The sequence below is a fragment of the Tetrao urogallus genome (assembly GCF_951394365.1).
Source record: "Tetrao urogallus genome assembly, chromosome: 6".
Lineage (NCBI taxonomy): Eukaryota > Metazoa > Chordata > Aves > Galliformes > Phasianidae > Tetrao > Tetrao urogallus.
Window position 1 is genome coordinate 25,529,617 of NC_136819.1, and position 24,750 is coordinate 25,554,366.

General features: G+C 39.5%; 1 protein-coding gene across 1 annotated transcript in view; it reads right to left on the bottom strand.

Moving 5' to 3' along the window:
• Positions 1-24,750, bottom strand: part of LOC306947981 (uncharacterized protein) — a gene marked incomplete at both ends in the record, with an annotated part of 64,513 nt that overhangs the window by 39,589 nt on the left and 174 nt on the right. The window contains 20 exons of the mRNA XM_079537442.1: positions 6,447-6,654; positions 6,821-7,007; positions 7,366-7,532; positions 8,014-8,205; positions 8,851-8,958; positions 9,769-9,906; positions 10,283-10,397; positions 11,090-11,312; positions 12,108-12,244; positions 13,197-13,332; positions 13,653-13,690; positions 14,682-14,768; positions 14,891-15,060; positions 15,258-15,327; positions 15,737-15,779; positions 16,659-16,699; positions 18,961-19,092; positions 19,466-19,602; positions 21,412-21,484; positions 24,170-24,250. Of these exons, the coding sequence (XP_079393568.1) occupies positions 6,447-6,654; positions 6,821-7,007; positions 7,366-7,532; positions 8,014-8,205; positions 8,851-8,958; positions 9,769-9,906; positions 10,283-10,397; positions 11,090-11,312; positions 12,108-12,244; positions 13,197-13,332; positions 13,653-13,690; positions 14,682-14,768; positions 14,891-15,060; positions 15,258-15,327; positions 15,737-15,779; positions 16,659-16,699; positions 18,961-19,092; positions 19,466-19,602; positions 21,412-21,484; positions 24,170-24,250 (2,483 nt within the window). The remainder of the gene's footprint in view (positions 1-6,446; positions 6,655-6,820; positions 7,008-7,365; positions 7,533-8,013; positions 8,206-8,850; positions 8,959-9,768; positions 9,907-10,282; positions 10,398-11,089; positions 11,313-12,107; positions 12,245-13,196; positions 13,333-13,652; positions 13,691-14,681; positions 14,769-14,890; positions 15,061-15,257; positions 15,328-15,736; positions 15,780-16,658; positions 16,700-18,960; positions 19,093-19,465; positions 19,603-21,411; positions 21,485-24,169; positions 24,251-24,750) is intronic.

Below are 24,750 nucleotides of genomic sequence, written 5' to 3' on the forward strand. Positions count from 1 at the left end.
GAGCCAAACATGAGAGAATTTGGAGCGGATATGCAAGGGAGTCCTGCTGTCATTCTACATGTTCCTGCTGAACAAAATACAAACCTTTGCAGGAATCTAGTGTGGCCACTTAGTTACAAAGAGTGCTGATCACAAAGATCTGACTATGTTAACAGCTCCAGTCTGGAAAGTCTTTAAAGAAATAATTGCACAACATCTTAGGGAAGTGTTTGAGAAATGCGTAAGGAAAGAAACATGCTCCAGGAGATTGAGATAGGTAACTATGTAAGTACATCCTATTACACGCTAACTTAAATTGTCATTGCAAAATGAATTTGTGCTAAAACTTACCAACATCAAAGACAAGCATGACTCTCAGATCAAGAAAACACAAATTAAAGAAAGACAAATTGGTAGGGGCAAGCATTGCTGAATCTCCATTGTAATAAATGTACGGGAGCGACATGTTACTAAAGCATGTGGATGTCTCTCTGAACAGCTATTGCATGAAGCTCTCATGTGCTTTTGATATTTTGACCCTATGTGGTGTAATGCCTGAAACCTACTCAATTAGATCACATTGGAGAGATATGAGGGGAAAGGAAAACAGGTTATTTCTTACATATCTGCAAATACAGGACAACAGCAAGTTAGACAAGCTGTTGACAAAAAAAAAACCACACAGGTGTGATTGATTGCTTTGGAAACTCATCATTCCACCTGCATGCTGCAAATCAGTGGGAAGGGTAAAGGTGGGCCAGGTGAATTGGATGTCTTAGAGGCACAAGTAACTACTCCTGCTGCAGTTGAGGAAATCTCAGTAGCATGATATGAGCTATCCTAATTTCACAATTTTGGCTGAAAGCCTAACATTTTTTAGAAGTGATAAGAAAGTGGCAGCTGGATGTGACAAAGCAATGCATGGCATATGGGAACACAGGAAACACAGAGTAAATCATAAGTTACAGAGTATAGAAAAAACAAATTTTGCACAGTTGACAATAAGAAGTGTGTGTATCTATGTAAACATAAAGGAAACGTATACAAGGAAAAAGTAAACTTGTAATAAAAATCTAAGCTCATTACTTCATACATATACCAGAATGATTGCTAATAATGCAGCCAAGGAATACTAATAAAACATATCGGTTCTGCGCTAAGAAAGAAGAAACATAAGTTCTATTAACAAATATGACAAACTGGTTTGTGACACATGATCATTAAATGATATAAATTAAGATTAAACAGAGATAATTTTTACCAGTTTGTTCTAAAAGTGTAATGTAGAAAGATTCCTGTCCATTTAGTGTTCATCTATTTTAAGTCTTGGGATACTGGAGAAATGCAGATACCTGGAAGAAATTGTATGTAGTGCAAATTTTCAAGACTTACAAGAGAGATATAGCAGGGTGCTAGGAGATTGGTTTCTCTGGTACCAGTGGAATATTGTACATCATGTGTTTAAATGAAAATCCATTACCATTATATTACTACTCTTGGTTCTCTTGGTATTCCTCAAAAACAGGATTGCAGTTGTACATGCTAAATATACCACCATCCCCAAAATAGTTAATAGCAATGCCTATTTTAAGTCAAGAGCTAGTTTCAAGTTGCATACATTCTTTCCATTTATGCTTTGTATGTTTTATGTAACATATGTTAATATATGCATGTTTATATGAAATACAAGTTTCAGCATGTAAAGCAATTGTACACTGCAAACTTCACCACACATAGAAGTTTTTTTTTTTTCCCAAAAAAGACTATAGATGCATAATGAGTTAGCCTTAGGATAGTTATTAACTAGTACGATTAGCTGTCTGGACAGGAGAAGGTCCCGCCCATCCAAATTCCATATATGTGTGTGCGTGCGTGTGTGTATGAAAACACTTGGGGTGAACAGGAGTAAAAATAATGTCTCAAACCGTTTCCATGAAGGCAAAAGTAAGGACATACATGGCTTGCGTAAGAGCTAGATGTGTAGCTGTAGAATTGGGTAAACAGCTTAAGTTCAGAGCTGGTAAATAAAAGGACAGAGAAGCTGCCGGGTGCTAATCTTAATAGAGGCAGACCTAATTGTGCATATTTTTTCACTTCTGTAAATGTATTTATTTAAAGCTTCATAAAATTATCATATTTGAAAAATGAACATAAACTTTTCTCTAATTTCCTTATTTTAGGTATGCAGGTGATGCCAGTGTACTGCCCAAAGCAAAGTGAACAGTTCCTATGAGTGCATTGATCTTGCAAACCAGGGTAGTGGAGCTCTCATTCAGTGATAAGTGTGCAATAGGATTGTAAAGGATGTCAAAACAATTACAGGGTGTTCCACCAGGAAGGTGAATTCCACCAGGAAGGTGAATGCTTAGTAAACTGGTGATGCAATGCAACTGCATGGAAAAACTTTCTGGGATCAGTATTAGCCAGTTTCTCTGTAAGGTAATGAGCAGCTTTGGTAAACCCTGAGCTACCTTCTGGGAGACATTAAATGTGAAAGACCAGTTTTGTTTTGTGAGAAGAAACTGACTTTGTTCTGTGTGACAACTCTATAGATTTTTGCTCAAAGATAATGAGACATTTTTATGCAAAAATGGAAAAAAAAAACGTGTAATAATGAGGCTAAAAATCTGTAAGCCGATTTCAGAATTAGTTCTCAATGAAAAAAAAATCAACGTATTTTTCTTCTTTTTCCTGAGGAGTTTTAATGAGTTTACTAGCCTCAAACTCTTTTCAATATTTTCATGAGTGATTTGGAAATAAGCATGACATTCTGAAATCTTGATCAGATTTGCAGTAGAACAAAAATTGATAGGGCACTGAGTAGTACTGAGTACAGGCAATCGGACAGAGCAATGTGTCCTGCCTGATAAAATGGCCTGATTAACCACAGCTAATTCTAATGCACTAAAGTATGAAGTTATGAGTAAAGGAATTATAAACGCATGCTACAATTTACTCCCTCTTATGAGAGGGAAGTCTGTAGTTTGGAAAACAGTAATTCACCAGCTTATAGAAGATAACTCAGCAGAAGTCTCTAGTGGCAAACAAGGACAACTGTATTCAGTATATATAATCAAGAAAGTCATTTGTAAGTAAGAATATAGGAATAACAAGGCAATATTCACCTCAGTATGTAGTGTTAGTGGAAAGGTACTGGAATCTGCATTTGACAATGAAGAGTTGGAAAGAGTGCAAGTACAAACTATGGTTGGATAAAACAAATAAAGAGTTTTTATAGTGAGGACTTGAAAGGCTGAATCTACTGGTTTGATGAAAAGCTTGTGATATAACCTGGACACATTTTATAAACTCAACCCTAATGAAAATAACAGTGGTTATGCAATGGCTTTTAAGTTACTAGAAAAAAATTTAACAAGAACTGGTTAAACTAAATGAGGCTAAAAACAAGTTGTATACTTTTTGTTGGAAGATAATCACCCATTAGAATATAGTTTCACGAGATATGGTGATTTCATCATTCCTGACGTCTTTAAAAAGAAGTGGGGTCATTTTCCTCCACGAGAGACCTTGGTCAGCCAGAGGACTAACACTGACGTAACTGCATGGAAAGTAAAACAAAATGATCTGATGGTATTTTCAGCTTTTATTAGTCTGCAGGAAGAAATAAGACAAATGATTTAGCGCATATTCTGTTTTACTTTGTTATTCCACAGCATAGTAGGAGATAGCTGAAGCTAAACAATTGGAAAGCTCTAAAGAGCTATTAAATGAATTGTTTGGATAGATGCAAGCTGATATGCCCATTTATTGAGTGGCAAAACCATGCACTTGAAAAATGTCCTCAGAATTTTGCTAAAGACTTATAATTACAAAGTTGCAAATAAGGAATGCAAACAAGGAGGATCCAAACAACCTGACTATTTCTCCACACTTACCTTTAAGCTTGAGAGCTTCAGTCTTTCCAAACCTCTCCTGAAGCCTTCCAGTCTTATCTACTGCAGCCAACTACCACTGCTCCCTGCTGAGCCTCCTGTTTTGGATTCATGTGTGAAAGGCGTAAGGCCTCCTCTAGCCACGTTGACATGAGGTGGGCCCTACTGACCCTTGTTTAAAGAGCTCGAAGTCTTCTATGCAAGTTACTGGCTCAGTGCATCTGTTGTGCTATGCAGGGAAAATTCCAAGAAATTGCTGAAGGGCAATGAAATGCTTGGTGACAGACCCTGTGCTGACTAAAGACTGAAGAGTTTCACTCCAGAGGAACAAGCACAAATCAAAGAGCTGAGAGCTTGAAACGTCCAAAACCCACAAAAATATCTTCTGAGGATTTACTTGGACAAACCACATCGCTGGCGGTACAGCCTTTCAGCAGTACCAAAATAGAAGTGACTATCCAGGGAGGTCCCTTACAGTAACAAGGCAGCACTTCATGATACTTTACCCACCCGCTGACACTCCTTCTCCCTTGTGTTTCAGAGTAGGGAGCTACACACAGCTCTTTTGTCCTTGACTGATATGTCATTACAGAAATACTGAATCCAGCTCCCTCTTCCAGACTTTTGATGCTATTTAAAGCTGCAGAGTGATGTGACTCAGCCAAGCATACTGCATATATATCTTCTCATTTGGAAAGTAAAGACAAAAACCTGCATGTGAGCCTTGAAATGTGGAAGCAGGACAATCAGGCCAGCCCTAAAGCACTCCCCACTACAAAAAACCTTTCTGTGTGAACCCAGTATTCTGCAACCAGAATAATTTGTACATTTGAAATATAGCCACAGATGTTTTTAGCAAGCTGCAAATTGTAGCTGCTGTACTGTCACACACAGAGAAGCTTCACCAATTAAAAATTAATCATAAGTGACAAAAGAGAGAAAATGGATTACAAATAGTTTAATAATGAGTGGAAAGCAGTTAAACTCATAGTTGACTTGTTCCCTTGTATGCTTATGGATTCAAAATTGATCTGGCTGAAAAGTTATTGACAATTCATAATAGGTGATCTGCTAAGAAACTGTATTTTCATCTTCCAAACTAATCTTCTAAAAATAGTGCAGAATTTAAAAAGAAGAAAAGGTGTATGCGTATGTTGATAGGCTTTTCTTACTTTGAGATATTTGTCACATGCTGTAAACATCACTCATGTGCCCTATTTTTATTATTGCTTTCAGTATTATTTTGGTTAATAAAACAGAGATCTATGAAGTCCTAGGAAGTTTCTGCTAGAAAACATCTACTGGGAACCGAGAAGCTGGATGTTCTAAAGAAACATAAAATAACTTATTTGATTTTTTATATTATTTTATATGCATTTTATTTTATATATTTATATATGTTTTATATTATTAACTAATCCTAGAGTATGGGTTACCTACAGCGTTCTTAATCAAAGTAAGCTTATTTTTATATTTGAAAATAAATATTCTTGCAAACTCAGATAACTACAAATCCATGAACCTAGGTTTGCATTTTTTTTCATTTTATGAGGCTAATTTTTTTGTTTTGTTGTTGTGTTGGTTTTGTTGTTGTCGTTTTTCCAATGAAAAAACAATAAAGCATCTTAACATTAGGGAATATCAGGCAGTGGGAGGCACACAAAAGGTGCTGGACAATCTTTGCTGTGGGTACAAGGAAAAAGTTCTTCAAAGTCTTTCACCCAGGGATCAGTGACAGAGGCCTAGGTTAGGCAGCCTCACATTGGCAAATTATGTTCTGTATGTGCACATCAGTGCTGAGCATGGTACAGAGGCAGTCCAAGAAGAATTACAGCCTGGAAGGCATAACTCCTGCAGCAGCTTGCCACATGGAAGGATGTGCCTGCTATGGCAAGCTTTCCAAGAACTGCCTGGGATCTCTGCAGGTTTACACTCCTGTTTTTTTCACAGCTGGCAGAAGGAGCCAGAGAGGAAGTATACGAAGAAGTATGGCAGATGGGCAGTGGAGACCTTCATCATCATTGTTTTGCTTTCATGTCAGGTATTGATGGCCTGTGCCTCCTCTGCTTCTGTCCCTGCCCAAAGCCCCTGAATGTGATTTGTGCACCTGAAATGTTGCATGATGCACATCTCTCTTTCCCTAAACAGTTGCCTACAATGTGCCACAGACCTGGCCCAAAGGCTGCTTCTGCCCTCACCACCACCTCACAAACACAAAGCACAAGTTATGTTAATAAAATATGCCTTTAATATGGTCTGTCTTGAAATGCTTAACATGTTGAAGTCTTGAAGGCTACTAGCACCATGTTTATGATCATCTTAGCACATTATTCCTCCTGCCTCTCCATTCAACAAACTGTTCTCCACTGTCAGAATTCGATTGCAATGAATTGTTGCAGTGAAATTCTTTGGAAAATAAAGTTACTCTTTAATCTCTTTGTTCATCTGAGAATGCCATTTAGCAGATTTGAGCAGGAATCCTTTGAAGCCTGATGGCTGATTTTAAGGGAGTGTTAGTCTCTCAGCAGGTCACAAGGGAGCACAAATGGACACAAAAGCATCTTCATCTGACACTAATTCTTTTTCTGTCTTTTCCTTTCCACTGCTGTGTGCAAGGCCTGCATAATGAGCTCTTCATTATTCAGGATGTTGTATTCACCCAGCTGAACCAGACGGTCATATGCCTTCTCAGTATATGTGACCGAGTATGTTGAATAAGGGGAACAGCGGCCATAGAGGTCAACTTTGCCATCCTCCATCTCTGACTCGGATCGCTTCTGACCTACAAGGAGGGAGGAGCGAATCACTGCTGAGAGGTGGGAATTAGTTCAGTCACAGGCAAGAAAGCTCTTAACTGAGCACAGAAAGAACTCTCCGTAGAGAGAGTTCATAATGTAAATTGCTGTGTGGGGGTGGGTTATTATTTTTTAACATGCTTGATTACCTACCTGGTGCTTTGTAATTTTGGAAGGTATCATTAATTAGTGGAAAAAATAACAATATTGGTGCTCCTGGAGTCTCAGCATCTTCAAAAAGGTAACATTCTTTCAGGTTTTTCCTGTCTTCCTCATTCAAGTCTACTTTGGGAAATAGAATGCCCTGTTCTGAACAGTACTTGCAGGTCTGGTCCAGAGCCTGGATCAATGAACAAAGTGTTACTAAGTTTTAAATAAGAAGATACGATCAGGGTTTCTTGGAGTCCAAAGGGACGTTTTCCAAGCTGGTTGTGAGAGTTATAAAACCCTAACTGAAAAGCACAGTAACGGTGAAGAGAAGTTTACCATGAATTCTTATCACAAAGCAGTCGTATTTTACAAGAAAAGCAAATAAGAATATGTACAACTTATAAAAGGATATCACATTGCAGCAGTAAGCTAAAAGCAATAGTGGTTAGGACTTCTAGTAGAAGCAGTATCAAAAGCACCAAGGTATTAAAAACATCCAGGAATGCAGTAATTGAAGAAGATGCAGAAATCACTTCAATTTCTCTCACCAGTATCTGAGATCCGGCACTGTAATTTAAATGCAGAATGACATCCACCTTTCTCTCTGGTCTTAAGAGCGGCATGATGCTCGTATTGATGAAAAATCCCGTATCTACCAGAGACAAGTATTCTTCTGATTGTGTCAGTTGGTTGGGAAACGTGTCTAACACAGTATCTAAAAACAAAGATATTTCATGTTGTAAATGCAACAGTGCAAAAATGGTTAGTCTGTTTTCCACACTCAGACAACAGCTGCAGAGCCCTGACCAATGACTGTCTTCTGGGACGGGGAATTCACCATATCTCTTCACTTCTGTCTTCCCGACTCCAGCTAGAGCTAGTATGGGGCCTGCACTGGCAAGATTCATGATGGACGTTTCTTGTACCTATCACATGAGAACATGAGGACCACCAACAGGACCTGATGTCCCAGCCATTGGGAGGTGTGTTCTGCTGGCAATTTGTTGGTGTGGAGCTCAATTCTGCACCATGTTATACCCCCGTGTCCCACAGCTGGCTGACCTAATAGTGATTCTACCCAAACATGGACTCTAACCATGGAGAATGTTTTTCATATTGAATCTGTGTTTTCCTTTTCTCTTGTTAGTCAATTCCCTTCCTAAGCACACAGATCCTTCCCTGCTTTTCTCTACTACCTTTCCACCTGCAGAAGTGCCTGTTCTCCAGGTAGTCGTTGTGCACCTGCAGGCCCTTCAGGAAGTTGTGCTCCTGGGCAACGGAGAAGCGGTCAGTGAGGGCATCACGGATGGCACTACTGAGGGGGCTGGCAGGGGTGAGCAGGCGAGTCCTCAGATCATGGGGTTTCAGCGGTAGGAGAGGCTCTTCCTCTGCACAGTGAAAGACTGTTAAGTTTTATCTGCCTACAACAAGGTAACCCCTCAAAATATCAAAAATAAACAGTGATAAAATCAGTGTTTTACTGACTTTAAAAGCCCGGGATGAAAAGAATTGATGAGCACAAGTTGCAAAGTAAAAAAGAAAACAGAATGCTACTTTTACCAGTCAAATGCTATTTCCTTACACCGTTCATATGTGGGTAGGAAACAAAATCCAGCAGCAAGCAGCAATAAATACCTGCTCCAGGCATAGACATCCTCATTGAAATTCTGAAAGCAGGCTCTCAAAATGGTAACTGATGTACTTGTTTATATTACCATAGCTCCTGTTTGAGGTAGTCAACATCTTCCTGCTTTATTAATTCTACAAAAACTATTAATCTACAAAACAATCTTATTAATCTTGAACACTTTACAGCCCTCAATTTGCACATAGGTTACTAGACAGGAGATTTTTTCATTATCAGTTATGCTTTACAATATGAGACTTTAAAAGTGATTCCTTCTTGAAAAAATAACATAGCCTTTAAACTCGTCAAAATGCCAAACATAAGGTGTGTATTTCACATAGATGTGTGTGACTATTTACCAGACTTTAATAGTAAGAACACAGGGCAAGGAAGAGGTGTAACTAACCTATATCATCCATTTTGTCCTGGGTCCACCTGTGCCAAAAATCCTCTGATGAATGAGACAAATTCCAGATGTATAACACATTCAATGAAAATAAACTACTCCACATGCCTGTGAAAGAAAAGAGCTCTCTAACTCAAGCATTCACACGTCATGAATCTCAGAACTGTTATCATGAGACAAAATTCACAAGGTTAATGCTTTTCTTTAGTTTGCTTTAAACAGAAGCTGTCTCATTTTAATTTGGATTTTTAATTTTCCATTTTAATTTGCTGATTTGTAAGCCTTATTTTGCTATCCAGTTTTATAGACTTTTTTTTTTTTCCAAGTAATGGTAAGATTTTTATGTGATTTAAAGAGCTAAGTTTAAAAAAAAGTATCACAAAGCTTATATAAAAAGACAGAATGAAAACTTGCAATATGAGGTATTAGATGGGGAATTATACTAGTAATGGATTACCTGCAATATATCTTTTAAAATTTGTTTTTAAAATGAGATTATTATTATTATTATTATTTTTTTTTTTTAAAGAGAGGGCTGCATTCAAGTCAATGAATGCACAGCCAAGGGAAACTGTGTGGAGTGAATAGGACCTGGCATGCTCAAACACACCCAGTGCAGAGAAGAACCTGTGTGTCTACAGGAAGCACAGAAATTGCCAACTACCAGTGAAATGGCAAGAGGCAGCATGTTTGGAGCTGCTCTGAAGGTCACATTTTTTGGAGCAGTGTTGGCAGAACCATCAGTTCCCAGAGGCCTGGATTCTATTGTTGATAAACTGAATCTACTACACTAAGCATTAATTCAGAGATAAGATATTTATTCTCCCCAGCTTGTCATGCACCTGTTCGTTGATAGTGCTTCGTTCATGCAACTCCAAACTAGAGGAAAGTTCAGATGTTTTCAAGATAATAGATTACCTTCTAAGAAGCAGATTCGAGATTCAGGCAGCTTCTTCATTAACCGACCCATGAAGAACTCGCTGCCAAAATCCTCAGAGCGAACAAAAACCCCGTATTTCTGCAATCCTACTTCGTAAGGGGTAAATTCCACCCATTCTTTGACACAGAATACAAGGAAGAAAACAATATTTTACTACAGTTCCTTAGCTGTGAATAAAAATACTGCTACCATTGAATGAAAGGAGGTAAAAATGAAAATAACTTCTACAGTTTGGTCTAATATTTCAGGCAAATAGCAAGGAATTATGAGCATGACACAGATGAAGACCAGCAAACATGGGAAAACATGAATATTTTTGAGTCTGCTTTGTAGAAGGTCAGACTTCTGCTACAAGGACATTATGCCAGTATACATCAGCTGAATTTCTGGTCCTTAGCAGAGAGGGCTTTTTTTAGACTATCTAAAGAGACTGTTCCCTTATGGACCAATTCAAATATAAAGACAAATGACTCTCAGAAATTTCATGATTACCTTTGAAATCCAGAGTGCTATAGTTGTTCTTGACATTGACTGCAGTATAGATAGGCAGTGGGTTCTGACCACGATCAATGGCTCGTTGCTGATCAGAGAGTTTATGGTTGTCTTTCTGTGATCCCAGAAATACAGTTACATTGAGACAAAAAATTAGCAGAGTAATATTTTCTCTGGACCTAAACTTATAGTGCAATAAAATTCCTGTCTCTAAAGTAAAACACGTGCTGACCTTAAATTTTGAGATCCTCTATATTTTTCAAAATTCCTGTGATAGTTGTTTTACTCAAATATCATCAAGACCTGAGATGCCAGAATATTTAATGACCATTAGGATGAAAATTAAAGGAAATTTTCAAGAGCAGAAAGCAATAACAATGGTTAAAATAATCTTAATGTGTTACACTGCAAGTTTATGAAAAACTCCTCACAGATATGTCAAAGATCTGCAAGTCTATCTGTTAATACATCTCATTGACATTAAGATGCTCTCTCTAACTTTGCTATTTTGAAACAAAATATTTGAAGAACATGCCAACAAATCTCAACATAAAATACTGTATTTCTCCAAAATACTGGTTTTGTAATTCTATCAGAAAATATTCAAAATCTCAGAAGTAAGAATTATGTTTCCACCCCAGAAAGATATCTAAAAAACTATCACTAAACTTTTTGAAAATGACTGCTTGCATATACACAGTCTCATAACAAGTTTTTTTTTTTTTCACAGAACGAACAAGAAAGTAAAATTTAAAGGTATTAATTTTCAGAAAATTGTAAGCCATTCTGCTTTATGACATACTGTACCCCATCATGCAACAAAGATTCCAGGACAAGCCCCCAGACATCTATAAAAGATGTTTTGCGGCCCTCTGTTTTCCGTTGGTGCAGCTGTTTTTTGTAAAACTTCAAATACTCCAAGGAAAGGGAATTTATTTTGCATTTTGTCATATGTTTTCGAGCCTCGCTTATTTGCTTATCGAGATCCTTTTGTGACCAGTCAGCATCTCTATACAAGTTTGACATGGTCCTAGGAAGAGGAAATATATTGAAGAGGAAAAATAAAAATAAAGAGGTTGAATACATTTCATACTTCTATTTTCAGTTCTTTATTTTAAATTAAGTAAAACTTCCACTCTTAGGGCTCCAAAAATGATCCAAAGGATGGAACATCTCCCCTGCAAGGACAGGCTGAGAGAATTTGTTCTGTTCAGCCTGGAGGCTCCAGGGAGTGGCCTTTCAGTATCTAAAAGGGGTGTTTAACAAAGGAGACAGACTCTATCAAGGTCTGTTGTGATAAGACAAGGGGAAATAGTTTCAAATTAAAAGAGGGGAGATTTAGATTGGCTATAAGGAAGAAGTTTTTTTACAATAAGAGTGGTGAGGCACTGGAACAGATTGCCCATACAGGTGGTGGGTCCTCCACCCTTAGAGACATTCAGGCCGGAGGGACTCTGAGCACCTTGATCTAGCTGTGGGTGTCCCTATCCATTGCAGGGGAGTTGATATAGATGATCTTTAAAGATCCCTTTTATCTCAAACAATTATATGATTCTGTGATTCTATGATTTTCTTCAGTTGTGTGCTCCTCGAGATAAGAGTCAAAATGACTTGAACAATTTTCCATGAGTTGTTTTTAGAAGAACACTTATTTTCATGCTGTTGCAAATTACATGATTTTTTCACATGCAAAGACTCTAATCTATCATTGGAAAGAGATAAAAAAGACAACTGAGAAGGTGTTGTTAGTGGACTACTGCTGGTAGCCCTAGCCTACCTCAGCACTACAGTGTCACAAGGAGGAAAGCCATGAGGAGCTACTCACCAAGTTGTACCAGACAAGCCAGTCAGGTATGTAGCACAGTCCAGGACATGGAGCTTCTTCAGTCCCTGCAGACTGCCATACAGCGCGGTCAGAGACCTCATCCCTCCTCCTGTAGTCATGATGGCCACCACGGGGGTCTGTGCAACACAGGGACAAAAAGGACTGGCATCAGGAAGTGACCTGCAGCTAGGCTGAGAGTGGTGTGACAGTAAGAGAGAAAGCATCAGCAGTAAAGGCAGGAAAAAGAAATCTCACATGTCAAAAAGAAGATTGTCCAAGTAACCAAGTGATCAAGTAAAGACTATGGAGGAAGCTATTTCTGTACAAGGTGCATTTAGCCTGGCTTGCAATGAAGTTGAAACAGGAGAAGAGTCAAACTCAGGATAACATCTGCAAGTGACATAAATGACAGGATGAGAATAGAGAAATGGGACACTACTGGAAGTGTACGTAAGATAAAAGGTGGGGAAAAAAAGCAAAAAAATTTAACTGGGAAAGATAAGGGGTGATAGCTGATGAGAGATTATGCAAGGGAGGCAAGGTATCAAAGAGAAAAAGAACAGAGGCTTCACAAATTTAAGCTATAGAGACATTTGAAAGCATTAGAAATGAACACCAAGTGAAAGTATATGAGAAGGTGGAGCAAATAAGAACAGGAAGAGGACAGATCATATAGGAAATTTTAAGACAGCTAAAAATCCAATCTCAATGTCAAGGAAAACAACACTGCAAGAAAAAGCAATACATCTGGACTGGGACAGTGACAAGGCAGATGAAGGAGAGAATCAGAGTACAATGAAATAAGGTGCAGTATTTTGGACCTTCACTGCCATGACAGTGAGGACTTAACAGGAGAGAAGAGTGCAGACTGTGGGACTTAGCCATGGTACATCTCATGGGGAAAAAAACCAAAACTGAAGTTTTGGAGAAAGCAGTGGGGAAGGTTTAGAATTAAAAAGAATAAACAAATGGCTACACAGCCACAGAAATAGTGAATATTCAGTACCAAATTACGTGTTCCAAATGCTAGGCACTCATTTTTTGCTCATTTTCTCATTTTCAGATGTTTTGAATGTTTGCACTACAGACCTCATGATCCAGCAGATCCTTTTCCAGCTGCAGGACCTTCTTAAGAGCAGCAGCAACACATTTCTGCCTTTTGCATAGAAAGTCTTGCTCTTGAACACAGAGGTCAAACCCTAAACGCACATCAAGGTGGTCTGGGCTGGAGCAGAGATCAGAAATAAAAAATTGCATTATATTCAGTACGTAAGCAACAATTTTCAGTACAAATAAACTTACTAAACCCACAGAATATTGCTTTTACAGGAAAATTCTTTCTTACACTGCCAAACAGGTACTCAAAGCTGCCTGAAAGTGATGGAAAGAGGAAGTTTTCTTAACAGTTATTAAAATAATAACATAAATTATATTTATGTTATAACATAAATAACAGTTATTAAAATAATAATAATTCTAAAGAAAAACATCTAATGAAAGACATTCCTGCAATTTCTGAGAAATCTGCTCTCTATAGTCTCTTACCAGTCTTCTGCCTTTGCGTGTAAATCAAATTCTTTATCCTGGAAAGCAAGAATGCAAACAGCATTAAGCATGATAATCTGATTTAGCCCTCTTCCCTGCAGCATCGGGAAGACTTTCATCTTGTGCTAAACTAGCAATGCAGATACAAATTGGGAGCTCTGAATAATTCAGCTGTGTACATGAATTGTTCCGAATGGTTTATTGTCAGGGAAGTTGTTCTGTAATTTCCAATGTTTGTATATGAATGCAACATCTGAGGACAACAGCTGCTTACAAGGAAAGCAATTATAATTTACACACTGTACTTCCCGGCCAGCATGACCTCTTCTGGGCTATAATAGAACAGACAGTGAGGCTAAAGCCATAGCACTATTTTGCACAGCAGCCTTTGTTCCTCCTTTTTCTGCTGTTATACCCTACGAAAGCTGTCATTCTCTGATTCTATAAGGATTTTCTTCAAGTGTGGATCTAAAATTTCTTAGCAAGGAACATTTAGAATCAGCAGGAGATTGGTGCTATCCCCGTTAGTACATCTGCCTCACATACGTGTTAGAAGAAGAAAAGCATGAAGTCAAGGTAGGATAACAACATTCTTTGTATTCTCACTCCATTCAAACATTAGAAGATACAAGTTAATCTTATTACCTGAAGACCCACCAGTATTTGATTGTAGCATTTTGTTTGTATAATTTCTTCATCAGAGCATTTAAAAATGACCAAATGCGTCAGGAGTTCCCAGTCTCCTCCAGCAGAAACTGGAAGTCTCTACTCTGCAGACCTTACTTGCCCCATTCCCATTAATCCAGACCAATGCAGTGAGGTTGGGACTCCCAGTGCCATGCAGAGAAACCAGGCTGTCCCACAGTAGGACCAGTCTTGTCAGTGGCAAGCAGATGCATTGACAAGGACAGGGATGAGTTGGATACAACCTCTGTCATAGGGAGCTCTAATGGGCTGTACAATTCACTGAAGTTGCAAATGTCCGTACACAGATTTCTCAATCTCTCCCACAAAGGAACAGGCACTGACCTCTGCTAAGACCATGTTTTTTCCACTTGGAAGGGAATGAAGCTCCATGTTTTGAGTGCCTGAATTTGTGCCACGCAAATAGGAGTGCTGAAAATTCAATATAAAGGAACGTTAGTCCCTTTCCACAGATGCAAATTAATATTGCTCTTTACAGCGCATGTTACTTTACATGCCACTATCATGCTTTATGAAGTCCAGTAATAACATACATAGGAAGGAAGCGGTTTCTTCCCTGGTAACGTAAGATCCAGCACTGGCTGCTTGTATCTGGCATAATGGAATTTGGCAGGATGGGGGGAACCAAAGACGAGATCAGATTCCAGTGTAATGTCTTGGGTGCCCTCATATGAGCCTTGCACTTTAAAGGAGAATTGTTTTTCTAAGAGAGAAACAGACACAGCAGTTTTGTTATCAAAATTGGAAATAAAAGTTCTTACAAAGTGTACCACAAGGCTGTTTTCATGGTTTCATTTGTTGCTTTTTTTTTTTTAGTTTTTTTTTCAATTTTTTTTCAATTACCTTCATAAAATTAACAAGTTGTGATTTAAAAAAGAGGTGACAGAGAAGTAACCTCACTTGATAAAGATTTCCTTTCCTTCTTCTTCTTCTCAACCACCTGAACTTCCAAGCAGCAGATCTTGCGAGACTGTAAGAGACAGCAATAAAACACACATAGGGAATTTCCCAGTTTGAGATTCTGTATTCCACTCTAAGCTCCTACTGCTATTGATAAAGATGCTACATAGGCAGTGTGCTGTGACCCAATGAAATCATTCTCTCTAAACCACAACCTTGATGTCAGATGCTGACTGGAACAGGAGTCTCTGAGAAGCCAGACATAGCCAGGGCAAGGCTGGCAGGGTGGCATGGAAGGCCAGAGCTTTCAGAAGGGAGAAGGTAAGGACAAGTACTGTGAGGCAAATGATGATGATGGAAAATGACAGCACTTAAGTGCTAACTTTGCAAAGCTGAAGCATATGTTGGCCTGATCATTGTGAGTCAGGTGAAACAAGGAGGGCAAAAGGACAAGAAAGGTGATAAAACATAATGCTCACCACTAGTACTCCATTAGTAACGATGGTTTCAGGAGGGCCTGAACTAGGAAACAGGAAGAAAAATACATTTTTAATAACTCATTATAATTACAGTATAACTCATGAACCACATTCCTCTCCTAATTTTCCTCCTTATTATTAGCTATATATTGAATCTGAAAGAAAAAAATCCAGGAGACTCATAGCACATGTTTCCTCATTGCACTGTCAAGGCACAGTTACCATCAAACCCTCTGGTCCCATCATGGGGCTCAGCAAAAAAAAAGGTTCCGCAGGGCCAAACTGTGCAGTGACTTCATACTAAGCCCCAAGCTGAAACTGCAGATAGTTAAACTGTTTTTGAAGAATTGTAGTTTGTCCAAGGACAAAAAATGGACACTAGTTCAAGGATCTAGTGATTATTCCATGTTCTGTTTTGCTTTGAAGAGTGAGTTCTCCTGCAATTCTCAAAGACAAAAAAAATGCTTAACAGAACAGCAGTTCCAGTATTCTGTCCTCAAATAATTTTCATTACAGTAGAAAAAGAAAAAAAATTAGGGTATTTTCCCTGGCTGCCTGAAGTTCATGGAAGGTCATCCTGGCATAGTTCATACTACCAGTTCATTAGCTCATACTGTAGATTCCATGGGAAACTGTATTAGTCATCGGCATCACCAAAGAATGATGCACACTGGACAACTATGCGAGATTGTTTCATGTCTCTGAATTGCCATTTCCTTTTGCTGCAGGTTATAGAATCATAGAATCATTTAGGTTGGAAGAGACCACTAAAAGCACTTAGTTCAAACCATCAGCCGATCCCCACCATGCCCATTAACCCATGTCCCTCAGTGCCACATCTGTGTGTTTCTTGGACACCTCCAGTGACAGTGATGCCACCACCTCCCTGGGTGGGGTTCTATTGCATTTCATGTTTACTCACATATTATCCAGTGCAAATCCCACCTCTAGCTCCTCTTTTCTCTGAAAAATAAAGAAAGGAAGAAAATATCTGACACTAGCCTACTGGTGATTTTCATAATGCAAGCTCTCATTCTTATAACATATGTACACACATTGTGCGTGACTGGCAGCACACTTAAAATACATGCACCTGCCACCTTTTGCCTGACTGCCCTGGGTATAAAGATCTTTTATGGATAGGATGATTCTGGATGCCCGCCAGAGCATTGTTTTGACAAAGAAAGTGGTGAGCTTGCCTTTCTTCTGGGATATCCACAGTGCAACAGATTCTTTTAGAGATGTTGCCTCATACTGAGTCTGCCAGCAAAGAGAACAAGGGGCTGCTGACAGGAGCAGCCAAACCCTCCTGGTGCAAAGGGGAAAAATGGTGGTATGCCAATCAGTGGAAGAAGAGGACAATCACTTTGTCTGGCAGCATGTTGAGGGCACTGGGGCAGAGGTAATTCTAGCATTAAGACTTCCTCTGTGGGCGGTGGAACAGAGCATAATTCCTTGATGGAAGAAAGTATCAGAGAGAGGAAAACACAAGTGGGGACAGAAGAGATAATAACAGAGAAACAAGTATTGTAGTCGACTTTTTTCCTCAAAGGATACAGGAGTACTTATTGCATTGAAGACACTAAAAAGTTACTAATATAGGATAAAAAAAGATGTCTGAAGGCCTGAAGATCATGAATTCTAACCACTGTAGCTGCAAAGTGTATAAATGAAAGGCTTGGATACAGCACCTGGGATCCTAGACAGTCATGAGCTAGATTATAACTAGCAGAAAATTTCTATTTCTTTTAAGGGCTAGTGGAAGTCCACACTTTACTCATCTGGTATTTCACAAAGAAAGGTTTAGATAAGGCATTTATTGTCAATGAACTGCAGTTTGGATGTATGTAGCTAAGGTCAACTGGATGGTTCGTGACAGGTGCACAAGAGACTAAGAGAGAAGTGAGGTGGAAAGGGGATGTTCTACCTGAACGAGCATGGAGACCTTTTCATCAGTTAGCCTCCTGTTGCTCAATCCTGATATTTAGTTGCTAGAGTGTGACACTTGTGCCTGGAGAAAGGAGCCTGCCTGACGAGTGTGATGCTCAGTGAAGCTACTGGGCTTGCCAAGGTGGGGGCATTTTACCCTCTTGCCAAAGAGAGCTAAACAGGCTCCAGAGAGGCCAATTGCAGCTGGAAGATGAACAACCAGCAGCAGAGAATCCTTAAACACATAATTAGCCTTCATGGTATCAGACAGTACCACTCCCATGGATAACATGTGGGCTGGCTGGATTCAAAGTGCTGATACGCAAGGTTGCACATACAGGTGCAACAGGCTGATGTGACAGCCTCGCATGTGGATCAGCTTGGTGGCAGAACATGGGACCAACAATCCCATACAGCCACATAACACATCTATCTTTCTCATACTTTCTGCTCAGGATATGGGATTTTCTTCACAGCACGGGACATCCTTTCACATGCAAAGTGCCAGCACACCTAAGAAAGGTGGCAGGGCTTTATGTCAGTCCTCATGCCCTATGCTGTTGTTACACTGGCCTCCCTGAGAAATGTTAAAAGCATGTCAAGATTCTCCACAGAGATGTGCAATGAAAATTCTCTCAGCACAGTGGTGCTGGTGATAGCTGTGTTAGCAGTGCTGCTTAGCACAGGATAAAGGTCCCAACAACCAGCCTTCAGGTCAGACAACCCTTCCCTGCAGCTATGCAGTACATCTTGTCCTTTCAGTATATTGGAACTTTTCAAATGCAACATTCAGAGACTCCCGGAACACTCTAAACAGGAACATTTCTTGTTGTGAAGTTGAATGACGTGAATTGGACACATTCAAACAAGTCATGCCACAGTCTGTAATTAGCAACTAGACTGGTTTGACATTTGGCTCTGATCACAGAGCCATTACTTCTTAATTACTAGGTTAAGTAGCAAGTGATGAAAAAAGCACCATGTGATTTTTAATGGTGAGGACAGACTCCTGTAGGATCCTTGATGGGGGCAGGCTCAACAAAGTGACAGTTTTGCAGAGGCATCTACAGTTTGTGGTCAAATACACCAGCACCCAACTTCAGTGTGCCTACAGATGCAGGAGTGAGGAGGCTTTCTCAAGTTAGGGTGGGAAAACTTCTCCCCCTTATGTGGTTGGGCAATCCATACATAAGAAGGATAAAAAAAAAAAAAAACATTTCAAACAACATTTTAGGCAGAAAAGCAGACATAAAATCTTCCCGTGAAAAAATTTTATACCTTATTTGAGACCTCACCTGTGAATCCCACTTGAAATGCATGAAGACTTGTTCTCCCAGGGAAAGTTTGGCTATGTCAAAGTACACTGTAAAGAGGTGATCATCTTGAGTAACAACATCCTTATCATAGAGCCCCAGCTCCAGCACATTCTGAAAAGGAAAGTACAATAATGTTACAAGTATCAGTTAAAGCAGTAGATCTATATTGATTCCACTTCTGTGATGAGTGAGAGAAAGTAAAGAGAGCAGGAAGGGAAGGAAATGGAGCAGAAATGAACTCTGTGTACACATCTACCTATAAGGAGGCATGGTGAGAAATGAGACATCTCAAAGGTGCACGTGACTGAGTGATATACTTGTCTTTCATGGCATAGACAATTATATTGAGGGTACATGTTATTTTCATGTCTTTCTGTATAATCTCTTTGCCTCTCAGGACAATTACATACGTCTGCTTTGCAAAAAGATGAAACCAGGCTGTGATCCGTAGATCACAGTAAACAGAGTAATCCCAGCTAAGTACCTTGACCTGACTCTGGATTCTGAAGTAGAAGGTTTCATTCCAGACTGGGTCTTTACAATTCTGGATGGTTTTAGTCTGAAATTTGTCAGCTGAAGCAGTTGGCAACCACAGGCTCACGTAGCAATCAGTCTGGCTTACTGTACATTAAGAAACACAAAGACATCTGAAGTGAAAATTTGCTCTAGAAGAAAGAATGATGTGCACAACATGAGGGTCTACTTTCAAAGAGAGAGACTATGGTACATATTCATACATATCCAACAGAAACATTACAATTTAGATAATAGGAATGGAGAAAAAAAGACCTGGAGAGGGACATGAGTCTTCTCTGAATAAATGAAATTAGATATTTAATAAATGCATTAAATAACAGGAGGTTTTAAATTAAATCACAGGGAGTTTTCTCCTCCTGTGTCATCGGTTTAGCTCAGAACAACAAAAAAAAAAAAAAAAAAAAAAAGTTTGTGGCACTCCATACTGTTACACAGACTAAAAGTTTGTTTATGGTACCCTCTTCAGATCTGGGAGATCTGGAAGGTAGTTTCAGCTCTTACAAAAAAGTGGTGAAACCAGCAAGCCATGCTGTGGAGTAAGGATCCAGAAAACAGACAGAGAGGTTTCTGTTAAGGGAGTTTTAGCACTGCAGAAATGCAGAACAGTGACTTTAAACACAAGTACTTGCTTTGAAAAAACTAAATTGCCTTGTGAGTTCATTAACATATAGAAGCTGCTACTTAGCAATACCATAGTGACTTTGTCAGCTGGTTTGGAATAAAATTAGATGTGATATTGATGATGTAGACAACTTGCATCAAGTGCCAGATTTGTTGTAATTTGTTACAAGGTCAAAATTGTAATAAGACATCACGTTGACGAAAGGGAATTGTTTGGTCAGTGAGAAACATATTCAAATATATTAACCAACATGACCAATGGGCACTTTGAAAAATAGGAACAAAAGCAAAATCAGAATAATATGTAGCAGAGAGTAATTTTCCTAGTCGCTCCTCCAAATAGTAATTCAGAATAAAATTATCACACTATTCTGGCAAGAGTTTAGGAAACAAAGAAATTATTGTTTCCATTTTAGTCAGAACAACACAAAAGCAAACAAGCACCCCTCTCCCTCCCCCCACCAAAATAGAAAAAAAAAACCCGCTTCTTGACTATACAAATAGAGCCATAATCTTCTATTATATTTCATAGAATCATTTGATTGGGTAGGGACAATTAAAGGCCATCTAGGCTTACCCCCCTGCAATAACAGGGACACCTACAGCTAGTTCAGAGTACTAAGAGCCCCCTCAGTCTGACCTTGAATGTCTCCTCTCTTTTCATTTGAAAACCATTACCACTCATGCTATCACAACAGACCCTGCTAAAGACACAGCTGCAGACCATCAGAAGTAAAGGACATTTCACCTGGTTTAATCTGTGAAAGCTGGTAGGCAGGCTGTAGTACTTTGGATTTGTTACCCTTTGAGACAAGGCTACTCCACTTACTGTGTTTGTCCCATTCTTCCAATCAGTTTTTGTCTTTTGTTGCATGAATCTACTTCAGAGGAAAACACAGGAGACGTTTCTGCATTTCCTGCTTGCAACATACTGCAGTAGCTGTTTTGTCCATCCCTTTTATGAATGTAGAACGTATGTGTAATAGGTGCACCTGTGACCTTACAGAATCACAGAATCATAAAGGTTGGAAATGATAACTAAGGTCATCTGGTCCAACCACCAACCCATCTCTGCCATCTTGCTAGAGAGAATCATCTCTTCACAGAATAGGATGAAAGTAAAGAGAAGCACACTGTTCATCTCTGGGACAAACATGCCAGCAACGGACTTTCTCCAGCCACAGAATAAACCTAGAAAATTCTTTTCCTTAGAGGATTGGCTAGTGGCCCATGAAGGGTAAAGGGTCCATACAGAGCACTGCAGATACTTACAGACATCTGCCTGGTGGATATTTCTTGCTCTTATGACTCTTACAGTCAGTAAGTAACACGGAGATGATTCTATCTGCAAGAAAAAAATAAAGCCACACGTAAAATTTTGGAATGAATGCTGAAAGTAAATAGCATATTTAGGAGGTAAAAATCTAGAGAGAGACATACTCAAACTGTATACAGCTTATTTGAATTTTCCTATGTGATTAAGAAATGACCAATGTCATGCTTCTTCTGCTAGTATCTAAGCCATGAACTAGGCCAAAAGGTTTCACTACTCTTATAGATCATGTGCAGATTTTTGTAATCATGGTGAATTGCTTTGCTTTCTTGTCAAAATTCAGCTTTGTATAGTGGTAAGATTCCAATTCAATTTGGGAGAGGAGATACTTCTTTAATTTCTAAGGTAGAAAATGAAAAGCTGCATTAGGCTTTTTGCAAGTGATAAAATTACTATTGTGGGGATTGGCTCCCATCCAGCTATGACTCAAGTTCAGACTACTGGGCTATGGAATATGATTTTTCCCCATTCTTGTTCTTTTAAACATGCAGTATTTCCAGTGCTGCATCAGTGTTTATAGACTAAATGGAATCATAGAATAATTAAGGTTGGAAAAGACCACTACGATCCTCTAGTTCATCACATCATATTCACTGCCCATATCTCTCAGTGCCAAATGTCCACCTGGTATCTCTCAGAATGTTTAGCCCAGCTGCAGCTGGGGCTAACAAATATGATATCCATACTGGGGACTTTTAGCAAGTAGGCTACTGAAGAACCAGATAAAAAAAGCCTTCATGTAACAGCAAAGCACCAGGTCCTGTAAAAAGCCAAAAGCATTGGTACTGTTCAGCTGCATACATGGTGACTGAGTGTGCACACTGATAGGATCAAACCATAGATCAGAATCCAGAGAACAGCTCTGGATAAGACAATCCACTTGCATTTGTGCCTAAAACCTAATTCTAAAGGCATAGAAATAAGGAAGGCACAGACAGAAAGGCACTGTACAGTCAAGATGTACAGTGATTGCATAAGGGTGAAGGCATTGTGCCAGCCCTTAACGCTCAAAGATTTGAGCAAGGACAGAATAGAGGTGATGGAAAATGAAAGCAGATATTTAAGAATAAATCCTGTGCTGTCTGTATTTTTCTGCTTAGTCATTTTTTACTTTAGTTCAAAGCTTTCTGTCTGCAGCTTTATTAGAACTGCTGACTTTGTTTTTACCATATAGAGCTCTTTTTGTGAAGCTGCCTGCCAGCTGTTCGGTGTGGGTTATGACTGCGATGCAGGGAGTGTGGAGCCCCTCAGGGAGACAGGCTGCAAAGGATGCCCAGCAAGGAACCATGGTCAGGAATGAGGAAGGGACTGAGGAAGGGCCAGTGCTTTCAGGGGCTGGCTTTGGCTTTGCAGAAGACATTTTCTGGAAGGGCTCAACTCAAGTTCAGGAACAGAATCCTATGGAGTGACCCTCACGGCCTGTGTAGTGATCCAAAAGCAGCACTGCGGGATTGAACAAAACGCTCAGGTATGTGGATGTGTCCCACCATAATGAGGGAATCTCGGCTTAGGCACCATGGAGGAACAAATCGTGAAAGGAGTATGTGCTTTGCTTAAAAAAGCTTAAGAGGGTGGGTTCATGGCCCAGAATCTGTTGTGCCACTGCATTGCAGAGTTGCGTTTTAGAAAGTATTTTCTTATCTTCACATTTTCCATTCAATGAAACAACAGAAAGAATTGTTTACTCCCTGAACTGTAGGCATAATGCTTTCTGTTCAGCATCTTAGCTCAAAAGAGAAAAAGGCACCATTCATAACTGGAGGAGGCTCAGGGAAAACCTTAACACTCTCTACAGCTCCCTGAAAGGAGGTTATGGCCAGGTGAGGGGCAACCACTTCTCTTAGGTACCTAACAGAGATAGGATAAGAGGGAATGACCTCTAGTTGTGCCAAAGGATGTCCAGATTGGATATTAGGAAGATTTTTTTTCTCAAAAAGTGTCATAATGCATTGGAACAGACTGCCCAGGGAAATGGGGGAGTCCCTGTCCCTGGAGGTGTTTAAGGAAAGGGTAGATGTAGTACTTAGGACATGGTTTAGTGGGCAAAATTGGTGGTAGGTGGATGGTTGAAACAGATGATCTTAGAGGCCGTTTTTGACCTTAATGATTCTATTCTATTAAATGTCAGTAAATTAGAGAGAAAAAGTTCCAAAAAAATTCCATTAAAGCACACCTGGTCCTGTGGTTTCTAAAAGGAAGGAGTTCATTTAACATGCCTGAATTCTCCTGCAAAACTCTTAGCTGAGATTCCTTTCTTTTTGCAGAGGCCAAAAGTAAGGTTAATTCAGGAAATCCGGTGTTGAAAAGCCAGTTCAGGATTGTGCCATACTCTTTGTGGGAGTAAATGGCTCAATTTCACAGTTATTACTACCTACACTGGCAGCAAATTTGCTTTGGTAAGACATATGCAGCAGAAAGCCTAGTTAAACCCACTCTTTAATAACTATTAATCTTATTAAAACGGGATTCATTTACCATCTGCCAAGGACAGAAACAACAGTAGAACTTGAACATGAAGCAAGACGGCACAGCAAAGTGATTGAAGTGATAAGCTGGATGGGGTTTCATGGAGGCAGCTGGAAGAGTTATGATACCTAATTAGACTGCTCAGCAGACACTGAAACCGATCTCACCCAGGCTCTACCCGACAGAATATTTTCTTCTACAGTTCCACTTTAAAATTCTCTTTCGCAGTACCTTTGTAGCAGAAGTCCACTGTTCCCCATCACAATTCAGCCACATATTTCCATCTAGTGGACTGGTTTGGGTGGTCAGCTCCTGCAATGGAAAGGGCTAAAGTCTTGCTGGCTCCTAACAACAATCCTCCTTAGGAATTCATAGCTGCACAGCAATGAAGGAGAGCCCACAGCCAGTGTTCCCTTCAGAGCTTCAGCAGTTGACAGTGCCGCCAGCGATGCCACTGCCATGCTGTGTTGCCCCAGTGAGGCTGGGCAGGGCCATAGCAGCCCAGTCAGGTCCACCCTTTCTGTGACAACTGCTCCAGGCTCTGGTGACATACCACAGGGACAGCTTCTCCTGGCTCTGGCTGTTATAATAGCAGCAAACCTGTCTTCAGTAAACACACCCTGTAATTAATTGGTATTTCACCTTGAAGCACATCTCTGTGCTACTTAATAGTTCTTTCTAAGGTTTCATATGGCACGTTTCTGAAATGAAGAAAACTCTAACATGTACAAAATGCCTCCTTTGTAAATAAACTTTTACTCCCCAGGCGGATTTCCCTTCCTTTCCTTGATTCACTATCATTTTAATTTCTG